Consider the following 23947-nt stretch of genomic DNA (forward strand, 5'->3'; position numbering starts at 1 on the left):
CTTATAGATTCCTCTCTTTTTCTATGTTCCTCCCTGAATGTCCATGTGTGAGAAAAGTCTTTGTGTGTTTGAAATACTGTAGAGGCTCCTTTCTTAGCCTTGACCATTTTGCTCATAGTATGTGTGTACCTGTGTAAAGTGGAAATGTATGCAGTGCATGCAAGCTTATATATGGTCTCAGACTGTAAACATTTGACCCCCACCTTTTTGAGTCTTCATCCTTTATGTTAAACATTGAGGTGAAGAATAAGAAGGGGGGAGTGCACAGAGGTTGTAGGAAAAAAAATCTTGTGTGTGCAAGTGCCGATCCCGTTGACCCCTTTGAAAATTGAAATAATGATAATGCGCGTCTCCTGACTGCATCAAAGTATCAGCACATCAAAAGCCAGGAGGCATGAAATGCAAATGATAAAGTGAAAGCAGATGGATTGTGCATGATCGCCTGATGCCCAATGAATTTTAAAAGGTGCTGGTTTGCAAAGGGGGGGGTGGGAGGCTGGGGGTGGGGGGACTGAAATAAACACGTTATCCCTGCAATTTTTTTTGTTCTTGACGCTCACTCCTGACAATATTTTTTCACACTTGAGTGAACACCCACTTCATCTCTCTCTCCCTTTCTCCCTCTCTCTCTTTCTTTCTCTTTCTGTCTCCTCTCCAATTCACCCCCCCACCCCCCAATCCCACCTCTTACACGTCTCAGGTCATGTCGCTGCAGCTCCGGTGGAAATAATAAGATATAAACCACGAGGTTGTTATTTGCATAGAAATAGCATGGAGCCCCAGGCAGCAAGAGAGAAGGACACAGGGATCATTTGTCTAAAATTTTAATGAAAACTTTTGCTGAGGCAGAGATTTTTTTAAAAACTTTCTTTCTTTCTACTCTTCCCTAACCCTCCCCACACCCTCCAACCTCATCACTGGTCTGACTTAGCCTGATTTGATTTGAAGAGAAAGGATTGACACTCCACATATCATACTCACCTAATGTAACAACATGTAAATTGTTTGTTCCTTTAATATGAAGCTGAAAAGACACACATTCCCAACTTAGTACATCACATGTGCGCTTTAAGCTTTTTATGGCTACATTGTATCTCAGCACATGCATGATTAAGGTGACCTGGTTTTAATCAGTTTACATTGTCCTCCCTTTTGCTTTCAAAAACTTATTTTTAAAAAGCTTTCTTCCTTTTTTTTATAGCCACTATTAGTAATCTACACATAAAATATACATATTGCAAGAGTTCCCTGGATTTTCCCCCAACTCTCAGCAGTTTTACTATACATGTTTTCTTTATGGGCATTATATCCTTTGTTCCAAAAGTAGAAAGTGCTTCCCACATTTGTATTTTTATCCCTCTCCCTTCCTGATTTCAGTATTTATATTTTCTTTTTGCATCTGTCTTCCTTTGTTGCCTGTAGTTATTTGTAAAGTCCAGAATATTTCCAACTGGAGTAGAAGTATAGTTTCTGGATTTTCTTGAATGATGTCATGCAGATTTGAGATTGAAACTAAAGGCAGTGGCTGGGCATTAGAGGCCTCCCAAAGCTTTATAATAGCTCAAAATCAAGACTATTTGTCTGATTCCTTGTTATCTTCTGGGTTAAGCCAGTTGTATCAGAGCCATTTTATAGACATGAAGAGTAAAACAGAACTGGCAGAGACAAGATCAGAGTCAGAACATGAATAATATCCCTAAGTTTTATGGCAGAAAGGGCTCTTAGGGTTCACAAAGTCTACAGTGAGAAGACAATGTGGTCATTTTCTTTTTGCCCAAATGTCATAAGGGAAAAAAATATGTCGTGAGAGTGAAGTTTTTAAGGGCTTGCTGTTTTATGCCTCTCAAGGAAGTAGACCATAGGTTTCTAACTCCAGAACTATATGCAGGTGAAGGAGTTCTCAGAATGCCTCACAGAGTGAAAGAATAGAACTGATGGGTGTGGCAAATTGCCCTGTGTGTAAGGAGTCATTCTGGCCTCACAAAGACAGTAACCTATGTACTCAGTGTATTGATAAGATGGGTCCTTAAGGAGATGAGGTCCTTTGCAGAGTCATAAACTCTTAAGTCAGGGTACCACTCCACCTCCTCACTTTCTATTTTATATGTTTAGCATAGTGTCAGGTGGCAATGAGACTGGAAAGTCCTATGTTGTAAGGGAACACTGATACAGACTAGAGCTTCTAGCTCTCAGCCACTGCACCAGACTTCTTGAGAGCCCACTCCCTATATACAGGAATCAGAATTTGCAGTTTATTCGTATTCTATGGACAATAACTGCTTATGAGTGTAAGGCTTCTGCCAGTGACTGATATGATGTGGGTGCTAGGAAGTGATATGTGACTTCCTTGTGGTAAACATTTTAAAGAGAAACAGAAGCTTCTCTTTTTGTGGAGGGGGGTGTGATCCTATGATCCCATCCCCTTTAGTAAGATCAGGCTTCTGTTTTCACTGAATCTGCCAGGAAAAAAAAGAAGTTACGTGCTGGATTTGGCTAGGGCTCTTAGACCTTTAAAGGGTCTAATTCTGCTAGCCTGGCATTTGAGACTTAATACAAGGAAGTCACGTCTCTCTCAATCCTTCTTGGCTTCCATGGACATATTTATATGTAGCTATGCAACATGAACTATGAAGTTGTCACATTCTACTCTATCAGGGATGGTACCAGAGTTACTCCATGAGTGGGTCCTTTTTGTTACACCAGGGGCTTCTACTGTACAGTCCCTGTGTTCACCCTTGACTCTGTGCCACACATGTAAGGGACTCAAGAAGGGAAAGGGAGTTTACCCAGCTCTCACGTGGGGTGGGCAGCACTGTCACTTTCATGTTACTTAAGGAGGTTGAAAGCCTGGACTCTACAGCCAGGCTGCCTGGGTTTAGTTCCTGGCTGTGTGACCTACCAATTGTATAATCTTGGTCAGTTTACTTAACCTCTGTGAGTTGCAGTTTAGTAACTATAAAATGATTGTGGAAGGGGGGGTGTAATAATAGTACCTATCTACAAGGATTAGAGTGGAGATTAAATGAGTCAATATAGGAAAACACTGACACTGTTGTAGTCTTCTCTGAGATACATTAGGGTCCTTTCTCATTGGACTTCATTATCCAGGCCCTGGAAAAGAAGTAAAAACACAATATTCTATATACTTACTGACTCTCTGAAGGCAAAAATTCCTTCAAGAAAATGTTAGATGGCAGCCTTCACTGTAGCAGTACATTCATGTATTGACTTTCCCAATAGATGTTATCTAAAGACAATCAACACACTTCGGAAAGCCATTAATGTAAGAGGCACCATGTTCGGTCATGATAGGGTAGTATATGTGTCAGTCATCTGTCTACAAGAGTCCCCAAGGACTTGTTGATACAATAGCCCATAATCACTCTAAGGATCAGTCCAGCAATTTGCATTTTTAAAAGTCCCTAACTACCTATTTTCGCAATAGACTGTCCCTGTACTCCCGTAGCTGCAGATGGGATCACTCTTTTTTCTAAAGAGGGCCTTTTAACTTCCCTTCTGAGTAAGCATGCTTTAACAGTATGAATGAATTCCCAGAAAGAATTTCAGTGAGCAGATCTCCTTAGTTTTCAAGCATTACCACCCCCCTACACACACACATATATAAAATGTGGGTAAATCTGACCCCATTTGGAGTTTGTATTTGTTTTTCATTTGATGTTCTTCAGATTCAGCAGAAAACCATACGGGGTATGTTTGATTCTGTTAGTGAGTGTTGGTGATGTGCCAGCAGCCTGGTCCTGAGTGTGCTGGTTTGGAGATCTTGCAAGGTAGCATTGCCATTCATAGCTCCATTATAGAAGTTGCATCCGACTTGAAGAGAATCGAGTGTGTGTGTGGGGGGGAGGGGGTTGTGGTGATGGTGGTGGCAGTGGTGGCATATTATAAATGTTCTCAAACTTTTTGAAGTTAAAGAATCTTTAGGTTAAAAAAAAAAGCAACAACAATAAACTTGATCAATCTCCTCCTTGCCATTTACTAGGTAAGCAATTTTGGGCTTTAGTCTGTTTAGGTGTTAGTTTTCTCTGTGTAAAATGGGAAGCGTAATACATTTCCTGCCTTAAAATGGAAGACAAGAGGATCTCTTAATCTTAAACTCTCTTTAATTTTTAGTTCCTCTGAAGTGTGTATTGATCTATAGCCAGGGAACCATGTTGGGCTGGGGCACAGAGAAGATAAATTGAGGGAGGGGAGTTTAAAAAAAAGATAGTACATATTATGGTGTTAATATATTGGCAGTGTTACATATAGCTATATGTGAGATCGTTGCGTATTAGTGAGATTAGGAGTGGAAACTGCAGAGCATAATAAGTTAAAATTTATCTTTTTTTTTTTATCCAGATTACAGAAGAATAAATGCTATATGTTGTTCACAATGCAAGTGGAGACAGAATTGTAATTATGGAGAGTATAAGAATGCTCAAAAGTATCCAACCATTTCTTAAATTTTCTCTGACACCATTGTCAAATATTCATTCTATCATGCTTGTAAAACTTGGCTACAGGACTTCTTAAGTAAATTTATCCCTTACTTGTATATAAAATTCTTCCTTATATTTGGCCAAAGTCTATTTTACTGTACAGCCAGACTGATTGCTCCTAAAAATAGTGTTCAAAATCAAAAAAGAACCCCTAATTTTATGACATAACCTATAGGAAAGTGAATGGAACCAGAGTCTCTCCCATATACTTTTACCTCCAGAGACTCATCTGGTCTTATCTTTTTTTTTTTTTTTTTTGTACTAGGGATTGAACCCAGGGTTTTACCCCTAAATTACATCCCCAGTCCTTTTTATTTATTTTTATTTTGAGACAATGCCTCACTAAGTTGCTTAGGGCCTCACTAAGTTGCTATGGCTGGCCTCAAACTTGTGATTCTTCTGCCTCAGCCTCCCGAGTCACTGGGATTTCAAGTGTTTGCCACCTCACCCGGCAAAACTGGTCTTGTGTTAAAAACAGATGTAGTTAAGGGCTAAGGTTGTGGCTCAGTTGGTTGCCTAGCATGTGTGAGGCACTGGATTTGATTTTTAACACTACATATAAGTAAATAAATAAAGGTCAATCAACAACTAAAAAAATTTTTTAAAAGTAGTTAAAATGAAAATGCTATTCAAGTTAGAAAAGAGATTAGAGTTATAAATGACATTCTTGCTAGTTAAAAGTATAAACTAAGTAAAGTTAAAAGAAAAACAGTTAAAACTTAGTTTTGTGTTTTTTGTTTTTGTGGTACTGGGGATTTTGTGGGTAGCAGCCCTTACTCATGCTAGGCAAGCACTCTGTCACTGAGCTGCATTCCCAGCCCTTTGTTCTACTTTGAAATATGTTGTGGAACCGTAGGTGTCCGCTACACAGGATTATGCAAAACTTTTTTTTTTTTTACTATTTTTCCCTTAGTTGTTTATAGATCTTTATTTTATTTATTTATACATGATGCTGAGAATCGAACCCAGTGCCTCACACATGCAAGGCAAGTATACTACTGCTGAACCACAGTCCCAGCATTATGCAAAACTCTTTAAGGCCAATTATCTGCTGCTTTTCCATCACCTGCCTTGTCCAAAGTTGGGATCCTGATAATATGGTGGAATGATAGGTCTTTTGGAGTATCAGCTAAAACTCATTGGGCCCAAGATTTGGAAGAATCACCAAAGGTACTAAAGCTCTGAGGGTTACACAAACAGAAGCTAAACTGCTAGAATTCATTACCCTGTCATCTTAGTGAGCTGCCTCTGGCTCACTCCTGTGTGGACTCCAATATATCTGTACCCTTTTTCCAGAGTATCTATGTAAACCTGCAGGATTCTGAGGTGTCTTGAATATTAGAATGAAGAAATGTCTCTACCTCATACATTCTGTGGCACACAGGGTCTTTGCACTTTGTTCCTCTACTGAAGCATTGCCCCTGAACTCAAGCTAAGTGCTCACTTAGTTATGTGAGCATGGTGCCTTAGCAGATCTATTTCCTCAGCTTCTTAATTTTCTAGTCAGTCATATGTTGTGCCTTCATATGGTGGATTTCCTTCACTTTTCTCTTTCTACACATGTTCATAACTCTGTCTTTGCAGATCAGTGTTGACTTGAAGCTTGCTACTCCATCAACCCTCTCTTCTCCCTTCAATCTTTCTTCTTCCCCAACCCCAGCCTGAAACTCAAGTGAATTAGCTTCTCACCCCTGCCCCCCAGTTTAAAAAAAAAAAAATCCCATACTCCTCCAACAGTGTCTGCTCTTAGATTTGCAGTCAGCAGCCATCTCCAATAACCATCAGGCTGTCAGCTTTGCAGCTCCCTACTACCTCCCACCTCCCCCATCACTCACCAGAGGAAAAAGAGAGCCAGAGCAAGAGCTTGAAATATATCATGCAATAGTGTATCATGAATTTGTTGTGAATCACAGCGGTGAAGCAGGTTTATTTATTTCTGAGACCTTAAATCAATACAAAGTAGGTCTCTTAGTTCTGAAGCTGGGATGGAGTGTGAAAAAATGAGCCCATTGTACTCTTAAAACTTTGGGGAAAGGAGATGACAGCTATATAATTCCATTTACCAGGCACTAGGGGCTTTAATGTGAAGGTGACAGGGAGCTCTTTGTGCATTTAGAGCACCATATCTTCTAAATAAAAGATCTGTAGACTTGATAGTGGAGCATAGCTCCAAGTTTAATAATCTCCAAGCATTAGACCAAGCCAATATGTTCCCAAGTCAGAGAGGTCCCCCCTAAACACTCATAAATTAAAAGTGCAAGAACTGCACACGTTGGTAGATTAGAAATGCAAGGACTCCAGTCTCTTCTAGGAGGAAGACAGACCTGGGCCCTTGCTTTGCAGACTGCTGTGTGAATATGATAAAGGCTCAGGAAACGAGTCTGTTTAGAAACCTGACTCCTGGCTGTTCATCATTCTAGGAAAGGTCCCCTGTGCATGGATCCAAATCTAGCTGTGTCCCCTCTCATTCAGAGTGGCCATGCTCACACAGACTAATCAGCTAATGTACACAGTCAGGAGTGTTGAATTATGAAAAGAGAAGCTTTAAGAGCTTTTTAGATTGAACTACAGATTACCTAGCATGCCTAGGCTTAAAGTTTTTCTGGTAGATTCTTGACTGGCTCCTAATTTTAATAATGTCTCAGTGTCTAGGATTTAAGCCCTTTAAAATGGTATGCATACCTGAGAAATTGAGATATCAGTATTATTAAGAAAAAGAACCCACCCAAATTTAACCAACAGCATAAGATGAGAAGTCAAAATCATTGGGATAATCGATTTATGGATATCTTCATTTTTATCTGACCCATTGATATACCCTTTTTTCCACAGATAAAGCAAGTTTACGCAGCTCAGTAGAGCAGCCCTAATATAATGTGACTTTAGAGTACATAGAGTTACAATCTTAATTGTAGCCCAAGTAAAAAAAGCAAACAAAACACCCACCTTAAACTACTTGTTTTTCTTAAGAACACTGATACACATTGTAACACTAATATGAAGGATTCTTTGTTTATGGTAATTCAACTTGCTGAAAATATAAGTCAAAGTTGAGATTTTAGAGAGCATATTAACTACCAGTTTTAAAATCTGTGGTAGTTCACATGCGTTTACTGCATACCTGTCATATGTAAATCTGTTCTTATGTTATAAAGATAAAAGGATAATTCCTGCTTTCATGGAGCTTAAAATTTAAGGGGAAAAACTGCTGCCCACCAGATATAAAAGAGAAAACACACGAAGGGCACAGAGATGAAGGATCAGTGCTACTTGCCAAGAAGCCAAGCCCCAGCAAGCTCTGAACTCTGGTGCCTGACCACTATGGGCACAGGCGGTTACTCACACAGCCACCCGCCTCCAGCACCAACCTATTTAGGAAAAATAATAGGGAAATGACTGAAAACAGGAATTTCTTTTTAAATTTTCTATCTTTAGAAAACATCTGATAAAAAGACGTATTCAGAATACATGCAGAATTCTCAGAATTCAATAAGAAAAAAATTCAATAATTAGAAACTTGGGCAAGAAATTTGAAGACACTTCACAAAAGAAGATATAAGGATAGTAAATAAGCAAATAAGAAGATATTTATCATCATTCATTAGGGAAATGCAAATTAAAAGATCAGTTTGATACCACTAGAATTTTTTTCAACCAAATTATTACAGGTTTTTGTTTGTTTTTTTGTTGTTGTTTTGCAATGCTGGGGGTTGGATTCATGCAAGGCACGAATTCTTCCACTGAGCTACATATCCAGCCCTAAATATTTATTTATTTATTTATTCATTCATTCATTCATCTTTAACTGAAAAATTCCATGTGCTGATGAGGACTCAGGGCAGCCAGAACTCTCCCACATTATTGGTAGGAATCCAGAATGGTACAGCCACTTCAAAAAGGATGTATTCTTTTTTTGTGTGTGTGTGGGGGTCTTTTATGGAGTTAGATTTTTGCTTATCATTTAACCTGGTAATTCTATTCCTATATATTTACCCAATAGAAATGACAATGTCAAAGGGGAATAAAGGGGAGGAAGGGAGGATGGGAATAGGAAACACAGTAGAATGAATCAGGCATAACTTTCCTATGTTCATTTATGAGTACAAAACCAGTGAAAATCACATCATGTTCAACCTCAAGAATGGGAAGTTATACTTCAAAATGTATTCTACTGTCATTTATAACTAAAAATAACATTAAAAAAAGAAACAAATAATAATATACATCTATACAACCTGTACATGAGCTTAGTGCGGTGACCCACACCTGTAATCCCATCTAATCAGGAGGCTGAGGCAGGAGGATTGCAAATTCAAGACCAGCCTGGCAACTTGGCAAGAACCTGTCTCAAAATTAAAAAAAAAAAAAAAAGAGCTGGTGATATACCTCAGTGGTAGAGAGCTCCTGGGTTCAGTCCCCAGCATTGCCCCCCTCAATAAATATCTATATATGAATGTCTATATCAGCTTTCTTCATAATCCCTCCATATATCCCCCAACAAACAGGTGAGTGAGCTGTGGTATTTCTATAAAATGCAACACTACCTAGCAATAAAAAAGGAACTTCTGACACTTATGTGAAAAGATCTGATGCATTGTGTTAACTAAATGAGCTAAACTTAGAAGTCTACATCTTATGTGACATTCTAGAAAGGTAAAATTGTTGGGGCCAGAAGCAGATCTGTGGTTGTTAGAGTAGAAGGAAAGGATGGATTACAAAGGAACATAGGGAACTTTGGGGGATGATGAAGATGTTGTCTTGATTGTGGTGGCTGACATATGACTATATGTGTTTTCAGTATTTATAGAACCATAAACCTTGAAGTGGACATTTTTGCTATATGTAGATTATACCTCAGCAAACCAAACTTTATTTAAAATAGTAAATATTGGGCTGGGAATGTGGCTCAAGCCGTAGCGCGCTCGCCTGGCATGCCTGCGGCCCGGGTTCGATCCTCAGCACCACATACCTACAAAGATGTGTGTCCCCCGAGAACTAGAAAATAAATATTGAAAATTCTCTCTCTCTCTCTCTCTCTCTCTCTCTCTCTCTCTCTCTCTCTCTCTCTCTCTCCCCTCTCTCACTCTCTCTTAAAAAAAATGGTAAATATTTCTATATTTGGAATTCATTTATTATCAGTATTTCCAAGTCCCTAGCTAAATCAGCAATTGACGGATCTCAGGATGTGATTAGTGATTGCTTTTGGCATTCGACTTTTTCTACAGAAGCTTACACGTTTTTCTCCTACATTTGACAAGCAAACTATCATGTGGCTCTTCCCTTCCCCTTTACATTAAAAATGAGTCTCTGGTCCTTACCCACTCTACCTTCAATACCCATCATCCTTCTGCCATCTAACTCATTCCTTTGTTCTCCAATGAGGCCTACACCTCAGTAAACAGAGGTCATCCAGTGTTATTTCTGGCTTATATCTCATTCTCTTTTTGGCTAAAATTTTTTTTTCCCCTACAGTGGTAGCACAGTCCCTTTGACCCAATATATTCTTCAGCAATTCTGATTGCTTCGTAATATACTACTTATAGAAAGATTTTTGGTCTTGTAGGGATGGTCTTGAATCCAACTGTGGCTCAAGTCAGGGACTTTTCTCTCCTCTGCCAACGAATGGCACTAAGCCTTTTCTATATCCCCAAGTCTAATTTACCAACTGCCAACCAATGCTCCAGTTTGCCATTGACAGCAGTAGTAATAAAGAAGGGAGAAAAAGTTGTAACCCTATGGCTTTGTATTTTGGAACACCCAAATATTTTTGATCATGGAGGCACTGGTCCCGTTTCCCTGGACATTTAATTCCATTCACCCTTAGATGTATTCCTTGTGAAACATTTACACAGTAATATGTGCTACACCATTTAAAATTGTTAATTGGAGATTGAATTACTTGTCAGCTTTTAAAAATGTAGTCCTCTCAGGTCAAGGAAGAGGATGTTAGCAGCACTGAGTAGATGAGCTATTACATTTTTTTCTTCCCCTTCCTCCCCCCACACTTCATTCTTTCACCTCTTTTGTTCCCATCTTATCACTTTTCCCCTACTTCCACCCATTCTTTCTCATTGTCTCTCTCTCTGTCTGCCTTAGCCAAACCTTTATCAATAACCTGACGGATCTCAGAGTGACTTTAATACCTAGAATCCTGGATGAAGTCCAGTGATGATGATAACTCAGCAAATTTACCAAAAAACCCTCCTGAAATTCTCTTGAGAATGGAAGTGTCCTAATGAGGATTGCAGCAAAGCTTGCATAGCTGAATTCATGGGTGCAGGAGGAATTTTGTACTCTGATTCTTTAAATACAAGATGTTCTAACCTACTGAGGTTGTTTAAGAGGGGAAAGCAGCAGTAGCTTTTCTCTTTTATTCCATTGTTTATACATCATTATTTTTCACATCTTAGCACATGATTGCAAATATTTGTATATAAGTCTAAGAGTCTTAATGTGTGTATCAGGATAAGAGCAATTCTTTAAAGATTGAGCTAAATTGCATCTTTGAAACTCGTGTATCTCAATGCCTGTGCTGACAAATATCCTGACAAGTAAATACTACGCTCATTCAGTGTTACATAGTGATTTCATTTGCACAAAACCTCACAATGCTTCGCCACTTCATTCAAATGTCTGGAGTACTGGGGAAGGGAAGAACATGTTTATCTTGATCTCCAAAAAGGGATTTAAGGGCGAGAGCAGGCTGTATATTAGACTGTTTTCATTGCCTGTCAGCTGTGTAAACCTTAGCTGTCTGCAATGTCTCTAGATAAGCAGCAACAGCAGCAGAGGTCTTAGCATGTGTGTATGACTGCATTCATTTGTACCTTTTACACATCTGAACATTTCTAAAGGCTCTGTGGCATCTTTGGTGGAGCCTTTAACAATTGCCTCTCTGCTAATCAGTAGCTTTTATGTGGTGCCCTTAATTCTCAAGTCTGCCAGCTGCAATGAATGAAACACTGGATGAGGCTTACATTTATGGAGAGGCTGGGTAAAGATCTTTTCTTTTCTCAAGTTCAGCCCTTACCAGTTCTGTGGCCTGGGTACCCTTTAGCAGAGGACCTCAAGATGGTGTTGTTCTTCCACTTAGATCTGGAAGGGAACAAAGCAGGCCTTGGGAGCTTCTCCTCTGTTTGAATGGCTCCTATGTTTAATAGTGATGCTTGGGGGCAGATAAATTAAAATTTATTTCAAATAGTAGAAAATGTCAGAGGAATAATTTGAAAACTCTGGCAAGCAACTCAACTAATATAGAAATGCCTATGTCAAAGTTTAAAAGAGTGACAAATGAAACCCACCTAGTTCATGAAAATGTGATGCGGGCTGTTGACCCCAGGTTATTCTGTAGATGGTTGGTAAGACAACTTACTGAGGAATAAAACAGTGGTTCTTTGTGTTGGGCCATCTTATCTTCCTAGGTGTCGATTAGGGTCTGTGTGACTGTTCTGGCATCATCATTTCAGAGTTAGGCAGAATGAATTTTGTCCTAGCCCAGATTCTGCTTCCTTGGTTGGAGCTTTTGTTGTGAGGTATTCTAAAATCATTAAAACCACTTGAGTCAGCAACGACCCCTATAAATCAGGAGCCATTGTGTGCACTCTCATCCTACTGTGCGTACTCCAAAACCTCCAGCCTTTGAAGATGAGCCCGCGGCACTGCTTTCCCCTTGCTGATTGTTAAGTATCTGTGATTGTTGGCATTTGTAAGTGGACAGATTTCATTTCAGTGTGTTGGTCTCCACCCCACCTTCGTTTCCCTAAATAAGGCTGGTCAGAGAGCTATTAGATAGTCTGTTACTCTATCCTATGGTTTTTCTCTTTCATTTCCAAATTAAATGAATCTTCACACACGGCAAATATTTCTTTAGCCCAGAATTAATGTTCTTGGTTGTGTTAAACCCTAGTTGGGTTTCTTCAGAACCCAGAGGAGAAGAAACAGAAATACCGCTGCTTTTTCAGAACAATGCCAAAGCATCAGTCTTGAGTTTTAGCTTGCTAAAGGAAGATGTGCTATGTTATTGAATCTTGCTGTTTCAAGTTTGTCTCCTGTTGTAAAAACACAAGATAGAGTTGCTGGGAGTGTAACTCAGCAGTAGAATAGATAAGTGGCAGAAGGTCTCTGGGAGTAGCCTGGTTCTGAATGCTTTCCTATCCTTTGAAGTGAAGGGGCAAAGACATCTGAGAATGGTGCATTTAAACCATGAAGCAGCTCTTGGTCTGCTTCAGTCCTTTTTTCTGAGCTTTGTCCTTCGCTGGTCCATTACTAATTGGACATTATCAAGTACTAGAGATTGGACAGAAAATAGTGTTTCTTAGCAGAAAATGGCACCTCTCTTACAGGCAACAAGGAGTAGTTGGCTCCTGACATAGATTGTGAATATCAGATATTCAGGGTCAGCACAGTGTCTCCTTTTTATTCCTTTTCCCCCTTTCCAATTTTATTTTAATAATTAAAAATACTGCTGATCACACTGAATGACTTCTCGCAGAGAGGCAGTCTGTCCCAGAAGGACCAGTTGTGGGCCATCGGGTTTATGACGACCATAAAACCAGAGCCAGATCAGAGCGTGGCCTCCCTGAGTGACAGGTTTTCTGCCTCCACCAAGATCTCCCATCAACTGACTGCTTTGGATATTTGTTTTGGTTTGATTTTTCTCTTCTGTTTTGTTTCCTGATGCATGTGTGAGTGTGCATGTGTGCCCACATTTAAAGATATAAATGAAACAGGTATGTAATGCCCTCTGCCTGTTAGAAAGACTAAAGCCATAAAAATAACAAACGGCGTGTATTTGCTAGAATGTCAAAGTTATGAGTTTATTTTGTAATGATGTGCTCCTGCCTTCATGAGGTAAACTGGCCGTGGCGGAGGTGTTATTAGTAATATGGACTCAGTGGAGCAGAAAGCCGAGTGACCGAGAGATCAGTGTATCAGTCAGAGAGAGGGCAAATGGAAAGAGACAGCAGGAGAATGAGAAAAGAGCCGCAGCGCCTGGGCTAAGATTAAAGATGGACTGAGGGGAGGATGGGAGCCCAGTGGTCAGATATGTTCTCCCCTGTTCATGGGGCTCCTTCAAAGGAGCTGCCAGCAGCTTGCTCAGCTTGGGGCTGCCTGTAAAGGCTTGTTCTCTGTGCTTCCTTATCAAGGAAAGCAGTAATCTGAGAGCAATTTTGCTTTCCATATTCCTTTCAGAAAAGTCTCTAATGCCCTTCCTAGCTGAAGTTAAATGGAAGCAAGGCCAGCTGGGTCACAGTGAGGTTATTACTTTGGTCACCAACTTCCACAGCCTTGGGAAGGTCTTGATGTAGGGGCTGACCCAGCACGCAGTGGAACCTCTCAAAGCTCCTAACAAGAAGGGGCCAATTGGGAATATACAGGTACAATTTGCCAGCCCTCAATTTATTAGGTTCTCCCCAGAGACTGAAAATGAATAAAAGTTAGTAAGGAAGAAATTTTGTGTTGTCGTTATTTTTTAAAGGAGGAGGAGAAAGGGAAAAGAAAAGGGAAAATACAGTAAGTGCTCCACAACTGTTTAGAGCTCTCCAGGGCTACCCTAGATGACTGGCAATTACTATACACTGAGCAGTTTGCAATAGTCAGTGATCAGGCCGCCCGGCTTCCGTCTGTTGGGTCAGAAAACCTCCCTCCCTGAAAGAAATTATTAACCGATCTTCAAGGAGAAAAGAACCCTACAATTTCTAAGTCCAAGAATTCTTTTCCCCTTTTTCTTCTTTAAAGGAAACTTTGTGGTTTGCAATTGCAGGTGCCCTTTGACCTGACAAGGGTTAAACTCCTCCAGAGAGACAGAGAATGAGGCCCAGAATTTCCTACAGCCTTGGAAGGGAAAGGCAGAGGGGAAGCAGGCTTGGGAATAAATCATAGTCCTGCACCCAGCACACAGAGAGGATTTGAGACTCAGGGGTTTGTGTCTGTATCATTGGTTGCTTCAGGATTTTTGCCCCCCTTTAGGGCTTTTGAATGGGAACCTGCTTTTAAAATCAAAACACAAGGGAACTGGGGATGTAGTTTGTTGATAGAGTACTTGCCTAGCATGCACAAGGTTCCTGGGTTCAATATTCAGCACTAGGGAAAGAAGAAAAAGAAAAAACCAAAATCAAATGTGAAGAAAAAGGTAATCCTTTAGGAAACAAATGAGGAACCCAGACCCCCACAGGGTTTCTTTAACTGCGGCTTGTCAAAAGACAGGCATGCTATCTTTTTTGTTTATGTGCATAACAACTCTGCCAGACCTACACATGACAGGGTGGCCTGTGCCTCAGGGTCCCAGCCTACCCATCACTGCAGTTTCAAGTCAGACTCCAAGAATGCTATTTCTTTTTCTCAAAGACATCTTTTGCCTTCTACCTGTCTATGGTCGCTAGTAGAGAGAAAAGCTTGCTGGATTTTAAATTGCAACCGTATATGTGATTGTTTAAAACTCTTTTTGTTTTCTGAGTTTTCTTTTTAGGAAGAAGATCCTGGTAGTCACTCAGAACAACCCACAGAGTCTGGGATCTCTGTCTTGTGATGAAAAGAACCTATTTCAGTGAGAATTATGAAATAAACTATGTCTTTACTTTTTTAGAGACAAATGTCCTTTCTCTTGCTCATTTCTCCAGGTCCTTGGACGGGAAGTTTACACCTCCAATAACCAGCTTGGGGGCATCCAGATCATGCACAACAACGGGGTAACCCACTGTACCGTTTGTGATGACTTTGAAGGAGTTTTCACTGTCCTGCACTGGCTGTCATACATGCCCAAGGTGAGTCCTTCCTTCCAGCAGATCCTGCCATTTCTAACATGGCTCATTGTCTCTATGTTTGAAGTCTCATCTTTAAGGCAGAGGAATTTTTTATTATGAAATATTTCTCTGAGAGCTCTTGATTTCTTTTTCTCAAACACATCTTTTGCCTTCTACCTTTAAAATGTCTCTGGATTTCATTAGGCCTGTTTCTGGTATTTTCCAGCCAAGAATGCCTTCATGTCCTTTCTAGACTCAGATTCCAGCATATTAAGGTTTCCTACTCATTGTTGGGTTTTCTCCTTTTGTAATAGTCATTCATTCTCTGGAGAGCTTCCCAGAAAGCGTGGACACACTGAAATCAAGAGTCAAAATGCACCACTTTGTGCCAGACTTCTAAATGAGATTAAGACCTGTGCATGTTCCTCTGTGCCTGGCACATAACTAGGATGCTTCTGGCTGGTGATTGGGACCAACGCGTCTAATTTCTGAATGTGGAACCTGCTATCTTTTTTCTGTAGCTGTTGCTGAGTTGGAGCATAAGACGGTTTTTCACTGATTGCTGTGCTCTTTCTCTCCCAATCTCCCTTTAGAGCGTGCACAGTTCAGTTCCTCTCCTGAACTCCAAGGATCCTATAGATAGAATCATTGAGTTTGTTCCCACAAAGGCTCCATATGATCCTCGATGGATGTTAGCAGGTCGTCCTCACCCAAGTATGTATATGTTTGAAGACTCTGTGGTGCCCTGGCTCTCAAACTTTTAATCTTCTTTCAATCACAAGTCCTACATAAAAGCATGTGACTAAGAAAGCAGCCAAGCCAGGTGCAGTAGCACACACCTGTAATCCCTGCTACTAGAGAGGCTGAGGCCAAAGAATTGCAAGTCTGAGGCCAGCCTCAGCAATTTAGTGACCTCATGTCAGAAACTAGTAAGGGCTGGGGATGTAGCTCAGTAGTAGAGCACCCCTTGGTTCAGTCCCCAGTACTGCAAAAAAGAAAAGAGGAAGGAAGGAAGGAGAAAGAGTACACACTAAAGCCGGATCAGATGGAAAGAAATTCATATATATATATATATTATTTGAGAGAGAATGAGAATGAAAGTTCACCATTTTACAATCTCAGAGAAGTTGAATGATCTGTGTAAGGCCACACAGCTATTACTTTAGAGCTCAGGCTTCATCTTACACCTGACTGTAGATATTCTAGAAAAATCAACAGTTAATGTTGATTTCAATGCCTTTTCTTATTAATCTTAATAAAAAATTTCTTACACTGGCAGAAAAATCACTATAGTAGTTTTCTCCTTGCCTCTTATTTTTTATACATGATTATGATAAGAAGTATGTGCCTAGCACACCTATCAGCCTTAAAATTCAGGACTTTTATGGAAATGAGGTGAGCCTCTTTTCTCCTGAAAATCAGAACAAGTCTCAACAAAAGTTCTCCTGAGAAATCTAGGGAACCATCTTAACAGCTTCTAAGTTCTATGTCTGACTGTCTCATCTGCACTGTGGGGACTGTGAAGCCCAACTACAATAACCAAGAGTTCACTCTACCCTAATCAACATATAAGGCAAGAGGGTTTTTTATTTTATTTTTATAGTAATTAAAATAAAGTTTAAGCCTGGTGCAGTGGCGCATGCCTGTAATCCCAGCAGCTCTGGAGGCTGAGGCAGGAGGATCGTGAGTTCAAAGCCAGCCTCAGAAACACAGAGGCACTAAGCAATTCAGTGAGACCCTGTCTCTAAATAAAATGCAAAATAGGGCTGGGGATGTGGCTCATTGGTCGAGTGCCCCTGAGTTCAATCCCAAGTACCAGAAAAATAAAAAATAAAAATATAAAGAGCTGCAACATGTTTAAAAATAAAGATAAATAATGACAGAAAATTATATTGGGGGGTTGAAATAGGAACAATAGATTAGCATTTTCAGGTGTTTTAGTCAGCTTTTTTGTTGCTATGATTAGGCAAGAAGGTTTATTTTAAAAAGTAAACATTTTCAACCAGGCATGGTGGCACATGCCTGTAATTCCAGTGAAGGCTGTGACAGGAAGATCTCAAGTTCAATGACAACATCAATAATTTAATGAGATTCCATCTCAAAATGAGAAGGGATAGAGAGGTAAAATGTTCTACAACACCCCTGGGTTCAATCCTCAATATCAAAGAAGGGAGGGGAAGCTGCAGATTTTTTCACTTGAAATTAATTCTGTACTTCCTAATCATTATTAAAGTAAGAATTATAAAATGATTTGGGCATGTAAAGTTAAAATTTGGTTAGAACCTTCATCATTCCCCTCATTCATGGTGTGAACAGAAGTGTGGGTGTAGATAGGGGTTATCCCTGTCATTATTAATGAGAACCAGAGAATAAAATGAAATTTGTGATAAACTAAGTTTTCTATTTTTTTGTATAATATTTTTTCATCGACTCCCCAGTAATTCATCCTGCTGTCTCTGTGTAGCTAACACTCGCTCCCAAATCGAGTGACTTCAGATTTTAATTTAGTGGAAGCGTTAAAGAAAGCAGATGATTCCCTGTGATAAGTTAAAGCAGATATCTTCTAGGTGAAAAGTTAAAGTCATTTATTAGAGAAGATAGTGCCATGATATTCTTCAAACTGACGCCCAACACGAGACCAGAATCTAAACGATCAGCTTTGGGCTCACGATGGAGAGATAATTTTGAAATGGATGATCACATTTTACACTGGGGCCATAGAGGCAAGGAATGTAGAACACAGTAATTACAAGTTTAGTCTTGATAAAACACTCTCCATCCTGTTTAAGTCAGCAGAGGTTAGCTTGCTCGAATCTTCACTTTTAATTGGTTTTGGACTTGGGTTTTTACAGGGTGGAGGGCTGTGTTCAAATTAGAAGAATCACAGAGAAACCATGAGCTGAGAGGGCAAGCTAGGGAACAGTTATTTGCAGAAGCTTTCCTAGGGCCTTGGTCAAACATTTATACCTGTGGAACGAAAGTTTTTAAACTAGGATATTGAAAGTACATGTCTTGCCAATGAAGGGAATTTTCTGTGCAAGGGAGGTTAATGGCATTAAGCATTATGCATCTGAACCATTATGTTTTTGCTCTGTCAAGAGTATGTGGTCATGACCCTTTCTTGTAGAAAAGTTATACTTTGGATCTATCTTACTTTTCTAGCAGAAACACTGAATCCCTTTTCTTTTCCTCAAATTTGGGTCCTCATCTGATCATTAATACTTATTTGATTACTTTCATCTTTCCATTAAAAGAAAATCAATGGAATCAAACAAAATTGTAAGACGAGTTTCAAAATAGAAATAGACATTTTTTAAAACATCTTTAATGACTTGGCTGCCTTTTGACAAATGCTTGTGGTATCTTGAAAAAAAAGCCAAGTTGTTTATTTAAAAGCATGCAAACTCTCTGTGCTAGCTGAACCCCATCGTTTAACAATAAATGATGCTTTTGCTGATAAATGATTCTTTTTATGCAGACTAGCAAATGAAATAGGAGATGATGTCTGAAGGCAGATGAACATTCGGCTGCCTAATGCTTCCATCTATTATAATATGGTTAGAAACAACAACAAACTCCCCCAAATAATCCCCCAGATCCCACCTTAAATTCATCAGTTCCAGCACACTGTCAATGGATTGACTGTCTTTATTCTTTTTTTTCCTTCTGTAGCCCAGAAAGGTCAGTGGTTGAGTGGATTTTTTGACTATGGATCTTTCTCAGAGATTATGCAGCCGTGGGCACAGACTGTGGTGGTTGGTAGAGCCAGGTAAGAGCTCTTTTATTTTGGAAGCTCTCTTTTCTTCCATCTGAAAATAAGAAACAAAAGGGCCATGGCCATATAGATTTTTATCAGTAATGTTCTCTTCATCAAAACTTTCTAAGAATAGGGCTGGGGATGTGGCTCAAGCGGTAGCTCGCTCGTCTGGCATGCGTGCGGCCCGGGTTCGATCCTGAGCACCGAATACCAACAAGAATGTTGTGTCCGCCGAGAACTAGAAAATAAATATTGAAAATTCTCATTCTCTCTCTCTCTCTCTCTCTCTCTCTCTCTCTCTCTCTCTCTCTCTCTCTCTCTCTCTCCTCTCCCTCTCCCCTCTCTCTTTAAAAAAAAAAAAAAAAAAAAAAACTTTCTAAGAATATTGGATTATAACCAGGCCCAAGGTGTTCTAACTGGCTCCCAGTAGTCATTTAGAGTGTCACTCCAGTGATGCATTTAATATAAAGGCTGATTCTGACAGTATTTCCTTTTAATAATGCTGCGAGGAAAACTCTTTGGGGGTGTAATGCCCAACTACAATAGCCAGAGCCTACCAATGTCTTCCCCTCCCCCATAGACTACTTTCTTTTAGGAACAGGTGACAAGTGAATCAGAGACTCATCTGCTTCTTATGCAACCTGAGAGAAGTTCCATCATGGCATCAAGATTACTTAAGTGACTCATGTACTATATTGGATTACAATCAGATTTGAATTGTACCCCCTCCCCCCCTCAAAAAAAAAGTTTACCTGAAACAGGAATGAGTAAAATAAGCTGGTACAGATTGCCGGAATACCCATGTTTTATAAGTGGGAAATTGAAGTTTCTATTAAATTTTAATACCCACTCTAAGAAGTGCTTCACTCAACAGCAAGCTCTGTGTGAAATAATCTGCAGCTTTCAGTATAACGAGCACCTGCCAAGGCTGATCTTAATCTAGTTCTGCACTGCGGAGACATGCTGCCCGAGGGACCTGCATCTGGAGCTCACCTTCCTCTCGGGGGCAATCAGTTTTCCTTATCTTGGTGAAAAGTGGCACCTGCTCAAGATTCTCAAACATGCCACATTGGGTTGAGATTTAGATTCTAGCCTTGAAAATAATTCTAGGCTTTGTGGTTTGCTCAGTACAGCAGGTCAGCACGCCTCATGCTGCCAGTGACAGGGAGCCATCAGATGGCAAATCCCACAGACAGGGTCTTCCACTGTGACTCTGAATAGGATTCAGGTCTGAGTTAGCTCAGATGGAAACTCACAGAAACTAGCTGCTCGTTTCCTTTTGCGTCTCAGGTCTTTTACCTCACCCTAGGCTTCTGGGTCCCAGTGAGAATTATTTTTTGTGCCATTAAAATTTCCACTGGGGAGGCAGTTGTGGGGCATGCATGAGAGTTTGTGTCCTACTACCCAGGACCTATCAGCTCATTACAAAGAGTCCTCATGTCACACTAGGGCCAACTTTTTTGAGAATTTGTCTCTTATCTGTTCTGCTTCAGTTTTCCTATCTATTGAAAACATGACAGATTGTAAGCCTCACAAAACCAAGCCTTTGTTAAGGTCTTTAAGATTTTCCCTTGGGAAATAAGAGAACAATGCTTTACACTTATGATTGGAAGAACGGGAATCATTCTGCAACCAAGATCAGTCAAGCTTGGCTATGGTTAACTCTGCCATTGTTTATTCTGACACTCACTCTGACTTCTTCCTTTCTTTCCATCTGATGAGTTTTGGGTTTCTTACTCCAAACATGCACATACTCACAAGTATATAAAACACAAGTACAGCTAGATTCTTTCAAAAGCAATGGCATTTCGAGAAATAAATATAAATGTATTCTTCTGGGATTGTTACTGTAAGTGCTGCCAAAACTCATCTTTGGTATGTATGTTTGGAATACGTGTGCTATTGGCTGTAAATTGTCTTTTATTATTCCATGGCACCTTGTCCAGGGACACACTATAAAACAAGATGTAGCATCTTCATGTGCTAGCCTGATAAAATTTATATGAAGTATAATAGAAAACAGAAGTTGTTCTGAGCTGTTTTCAAGTTCAATAAATAACTGTAATACTCGGATAAAGATGTTCTTTATTAGGTCACATGGGCCCTAATATATAAGTTATAAGTTACCGATTTAGGGTGGCTTTTGCAATTACAAGTTTCCAGTTGGATTGTTAATCATTGTGAGCAGAAATATTTCTAAGCCCTCCTGTGTACCTCCTGCTCGTTGTCTGGTTGTCTAGAGGGCTTTTGATTCTGATTCAGTGCGGGCAAGTGACAAGGGGGTGGGTGGTCTCCACTCAGTCCCCCATTAGGCCTGTTGTGATGACAAGAATCCATTTCCAGTAGCCAATGTAACAACCCAAGACCATCCTTCATGGAAAAGTTTGTTATGGAGATGGTGTGGGGAACAAGAGACTAGCCCATCCCAGCCCTAGGCCCAAGTAATGCAACTGAGAGTGAAGATTGAATCACATTTTCCAGAGTAAAGACTCACCCTGTCTTTGCATTTCTGTATTCTCCCTTCCCTCAATCTCTCTTCCTTCCCCCATCTCTGCCCCTCTCCTCTCCTGCTCTCTGATTTTCCTAGGAAGTCTTTATGAAGACTAAGTTTAGAGCGTCTCATGGAGTATAAATGTAGAAACATTAAGTACCTGAACAGGTTTTTTAATTAACTTAGCTTTGAGATTAAATATATGCCTCCAGTGTAGATTCAGAATGATTTCTGAAATTGTCCCTGTCCCATTGTTCTTTTCCCATGAAAGAAAAACTTAAGGGCCCATTTAAACCACTTCCCTACTCTTTGTACATATTTTTCATCATTCTCATGACACACCTATACACAATCCCCACTGACACACCCAGTGGTAAAACCTTCTGTACCCTCAAATCTTGCACCACATTATTCATATTCCATAAAAACTACAGCTCTACCAGCCATGGTGGTGCATACCTGTAATCCCAGTTACTCAGGGGGCTGAAGCAGGAGAATCATGAGTTCAAGGTGAATCTGGGCAATTTTGTGAGGCCCCATCTCAAAACAAAAATTAAAAGAGCTTCGGATGTAGCTCAGGGATAGAGTAGTTGCCTAGCATGTACAAGGCCCTGGGGTTCAAATACCACCAAAAAAAGAAAAGAAAACTATAGTTGTATTTTCACAGGACCAGGACTCATGAAAAGTTTCCAAAAGTTTCAGATTCCTACTACCTTCCAGACCATTTCCCTCCATATTCACCAAGAGATGCTCTAGAGTGAATAGAGAAACTTCATTTGGTAGATTTGTATGTGCACTGAAATGAGTCTAAATATAGAAGATCCCCTTGTTACAGCCCTGTTGGGGCTATCCAGAATAGGAGTGATTCCAAGGATAGTTTCCCACCATATTTACAGAATAAATACTAAATCCATATTCTCACATTTAGCCCCTAGAAGTTAGATTCCCCCCTGCTGTCTGATTTGCTTCTAGTTTTAGTCCCAGTGATGATGTGGGATTGGAAAATAAACGACTAGCTATAATTTCTACATGCATTGGGTTCTGATGTGGCTCATTTTTTATCAGGCTAGGAGGAATACCTGTGGGAGTAGTTGCCGTAGAAACTCGAACAGTAGAACTAAGTATCCCAGCTGATCCTGCAAACCTGGATTCTGAAGCCAAGGTAGGTCACCTAGAGTACATTGTGTGGCTGTGCTTAGATCTTGTTTCCCTTCAGTGCCTGAGGATACAAGGGACAATTTTAAAGGGAAAGGGCAGCAGCAACCTTGAATGATTTTAGACCATCATCTGTTTGTGTGTGTGTTGTTTGTTTTTTGGGTTTTTTGGGTTTTTTTTTTTTTTTGTTTTTTGGTATAGGAGACTGAACCCAAGGGTGCTTAATAATTGACCCACATCCCCAGCCCTTTTTGTTTTTTGAGTCAGGGTCTTGCTGAGTTGCTTAGGACTTCACTGAGTTGCCGAGGCTAGCATTGAACTTACAATCCTCCTGCCTCAACCTCCCAAATTGCCAGGATTATCGGTGTGTATTCCCATGCCTGACTCATGTGTTCACTTTTTTTTTTTTTTTTAAGTGCTGGGGATTGACCTCAGGGCCTTGTACATGCAAGGCAAGCACTCTACCAACTGAGCCATATCCCCAGCCCTCATGTGTTCACTTTTAAGATGACTCTAGATAGACAACAAGTCAAATTCTATCCTCCAAATGAAATAGGCCTTTACATTGTTCTTACTGAAATCAGAAAATGTTCTGATTTTGTTGGAGAGACGCTATTACAGAAAAGCAACTGAGATAGCACTGAAGCTCATCTGTTGTAGATTCTCTGAACACACACATGGAAGAGCTACAATTAGAACTGGTAATGCAGTCTGCCCTATCTCCAGGCATGGACACCACAACCCCCCCACCACCACTCACTACCCCTCTTTTTTTTTTAACCACTCAGCTGTATCCCCAGTCCATTTTTAAATTATTGTTTATTTTGATATAGGATCTTGTTGAGTTGCTGAGGCCTTGAAATTAGGATCCCCTTGCCTCAACTTCCTGAGTCTCTGTGATTACAGGCATGTGCCATGGTGCCAATTTCAAGTTGCCTTCAAGAAGATTGAATGAGCACTGGGGATGTGGCTCAGTGGTAGAGCACTTAGCATGAGACCCTGGGTTCCATTACCAGATCTGCCTTAAAAAATAAATAAATAACAGAATTATGAATGGAGGTTGGTTCCTAGGCCTATATTCTCTCATTAGTAATAGTTAGGTTTCCCCCTTTTTTCTAAGGAACACTCAAAAAGAAGAATATTTAAAAGGTCCAGGATCCTTTCTTTTTCTCTTCAAAAGTGGTCTTGGGGGTATACTGCTATCAGTTCCCCTCCTGTATTGTGGGAGTTCTTCTCTTCTTACTTAAGTAAATACTACTCTGTTGATGTTGAGACTGAAGAGATGGTGCATGCCTATAATCCC

At 40.1% G+C, this 23947-nt stretch overlaps 1 protein-coding gene across 6 annotated transcripts in view; it reads left to right on the forward strand.

Moving 5' to 3' along the window:
- Acaca (acetyl-CoA carboxylase alpha) overlaps positions 1 to 23947 on the forward strand; it is a 226922-nt gene that overhangs the window by 167104 nt on the left and 35871 nt on the right. For 5 of the 6 annotated variants that reach the window (XM_077801005.1, XM_026398068.2, XM_026398066.2 and 2 more), the window contains 4 exons: positions 15119 to 15262; positions 15835 to 15955; positions 18914 to 19010; positions 22555 to 22651. In XM_077801005.1, the coding sequence (XP_077657131.1) occupies positions 15119 to 15262; positions 15835 to 15955; positions 18914 to 19010; positions 22555 to 22651 (459 nt within the window). The remainder of the gene's footprint in view (positions 1 to 15118; positions 15263 to 15834; positions 15956 to 18913; positions 19011 to 22554; positions 22652 to 23947) is intronic. The other variant, XM_077801006.1, reaches the window with a different exon arrangement.

This window comes from Urocitellus parryii, chromosome 7 (genome assembly GCF_045843805.1).
Source record: "Urocitellus parryii isolate mUroPar1 chromosome 7, mUroPar1.hap1, whole genome shotgun sequence".
NCBI lineage: Eukaryota > Metazoa > Chordata > Mammalia > Rodentia > Sciuridae > Urocitellus > Urocitellus parryii.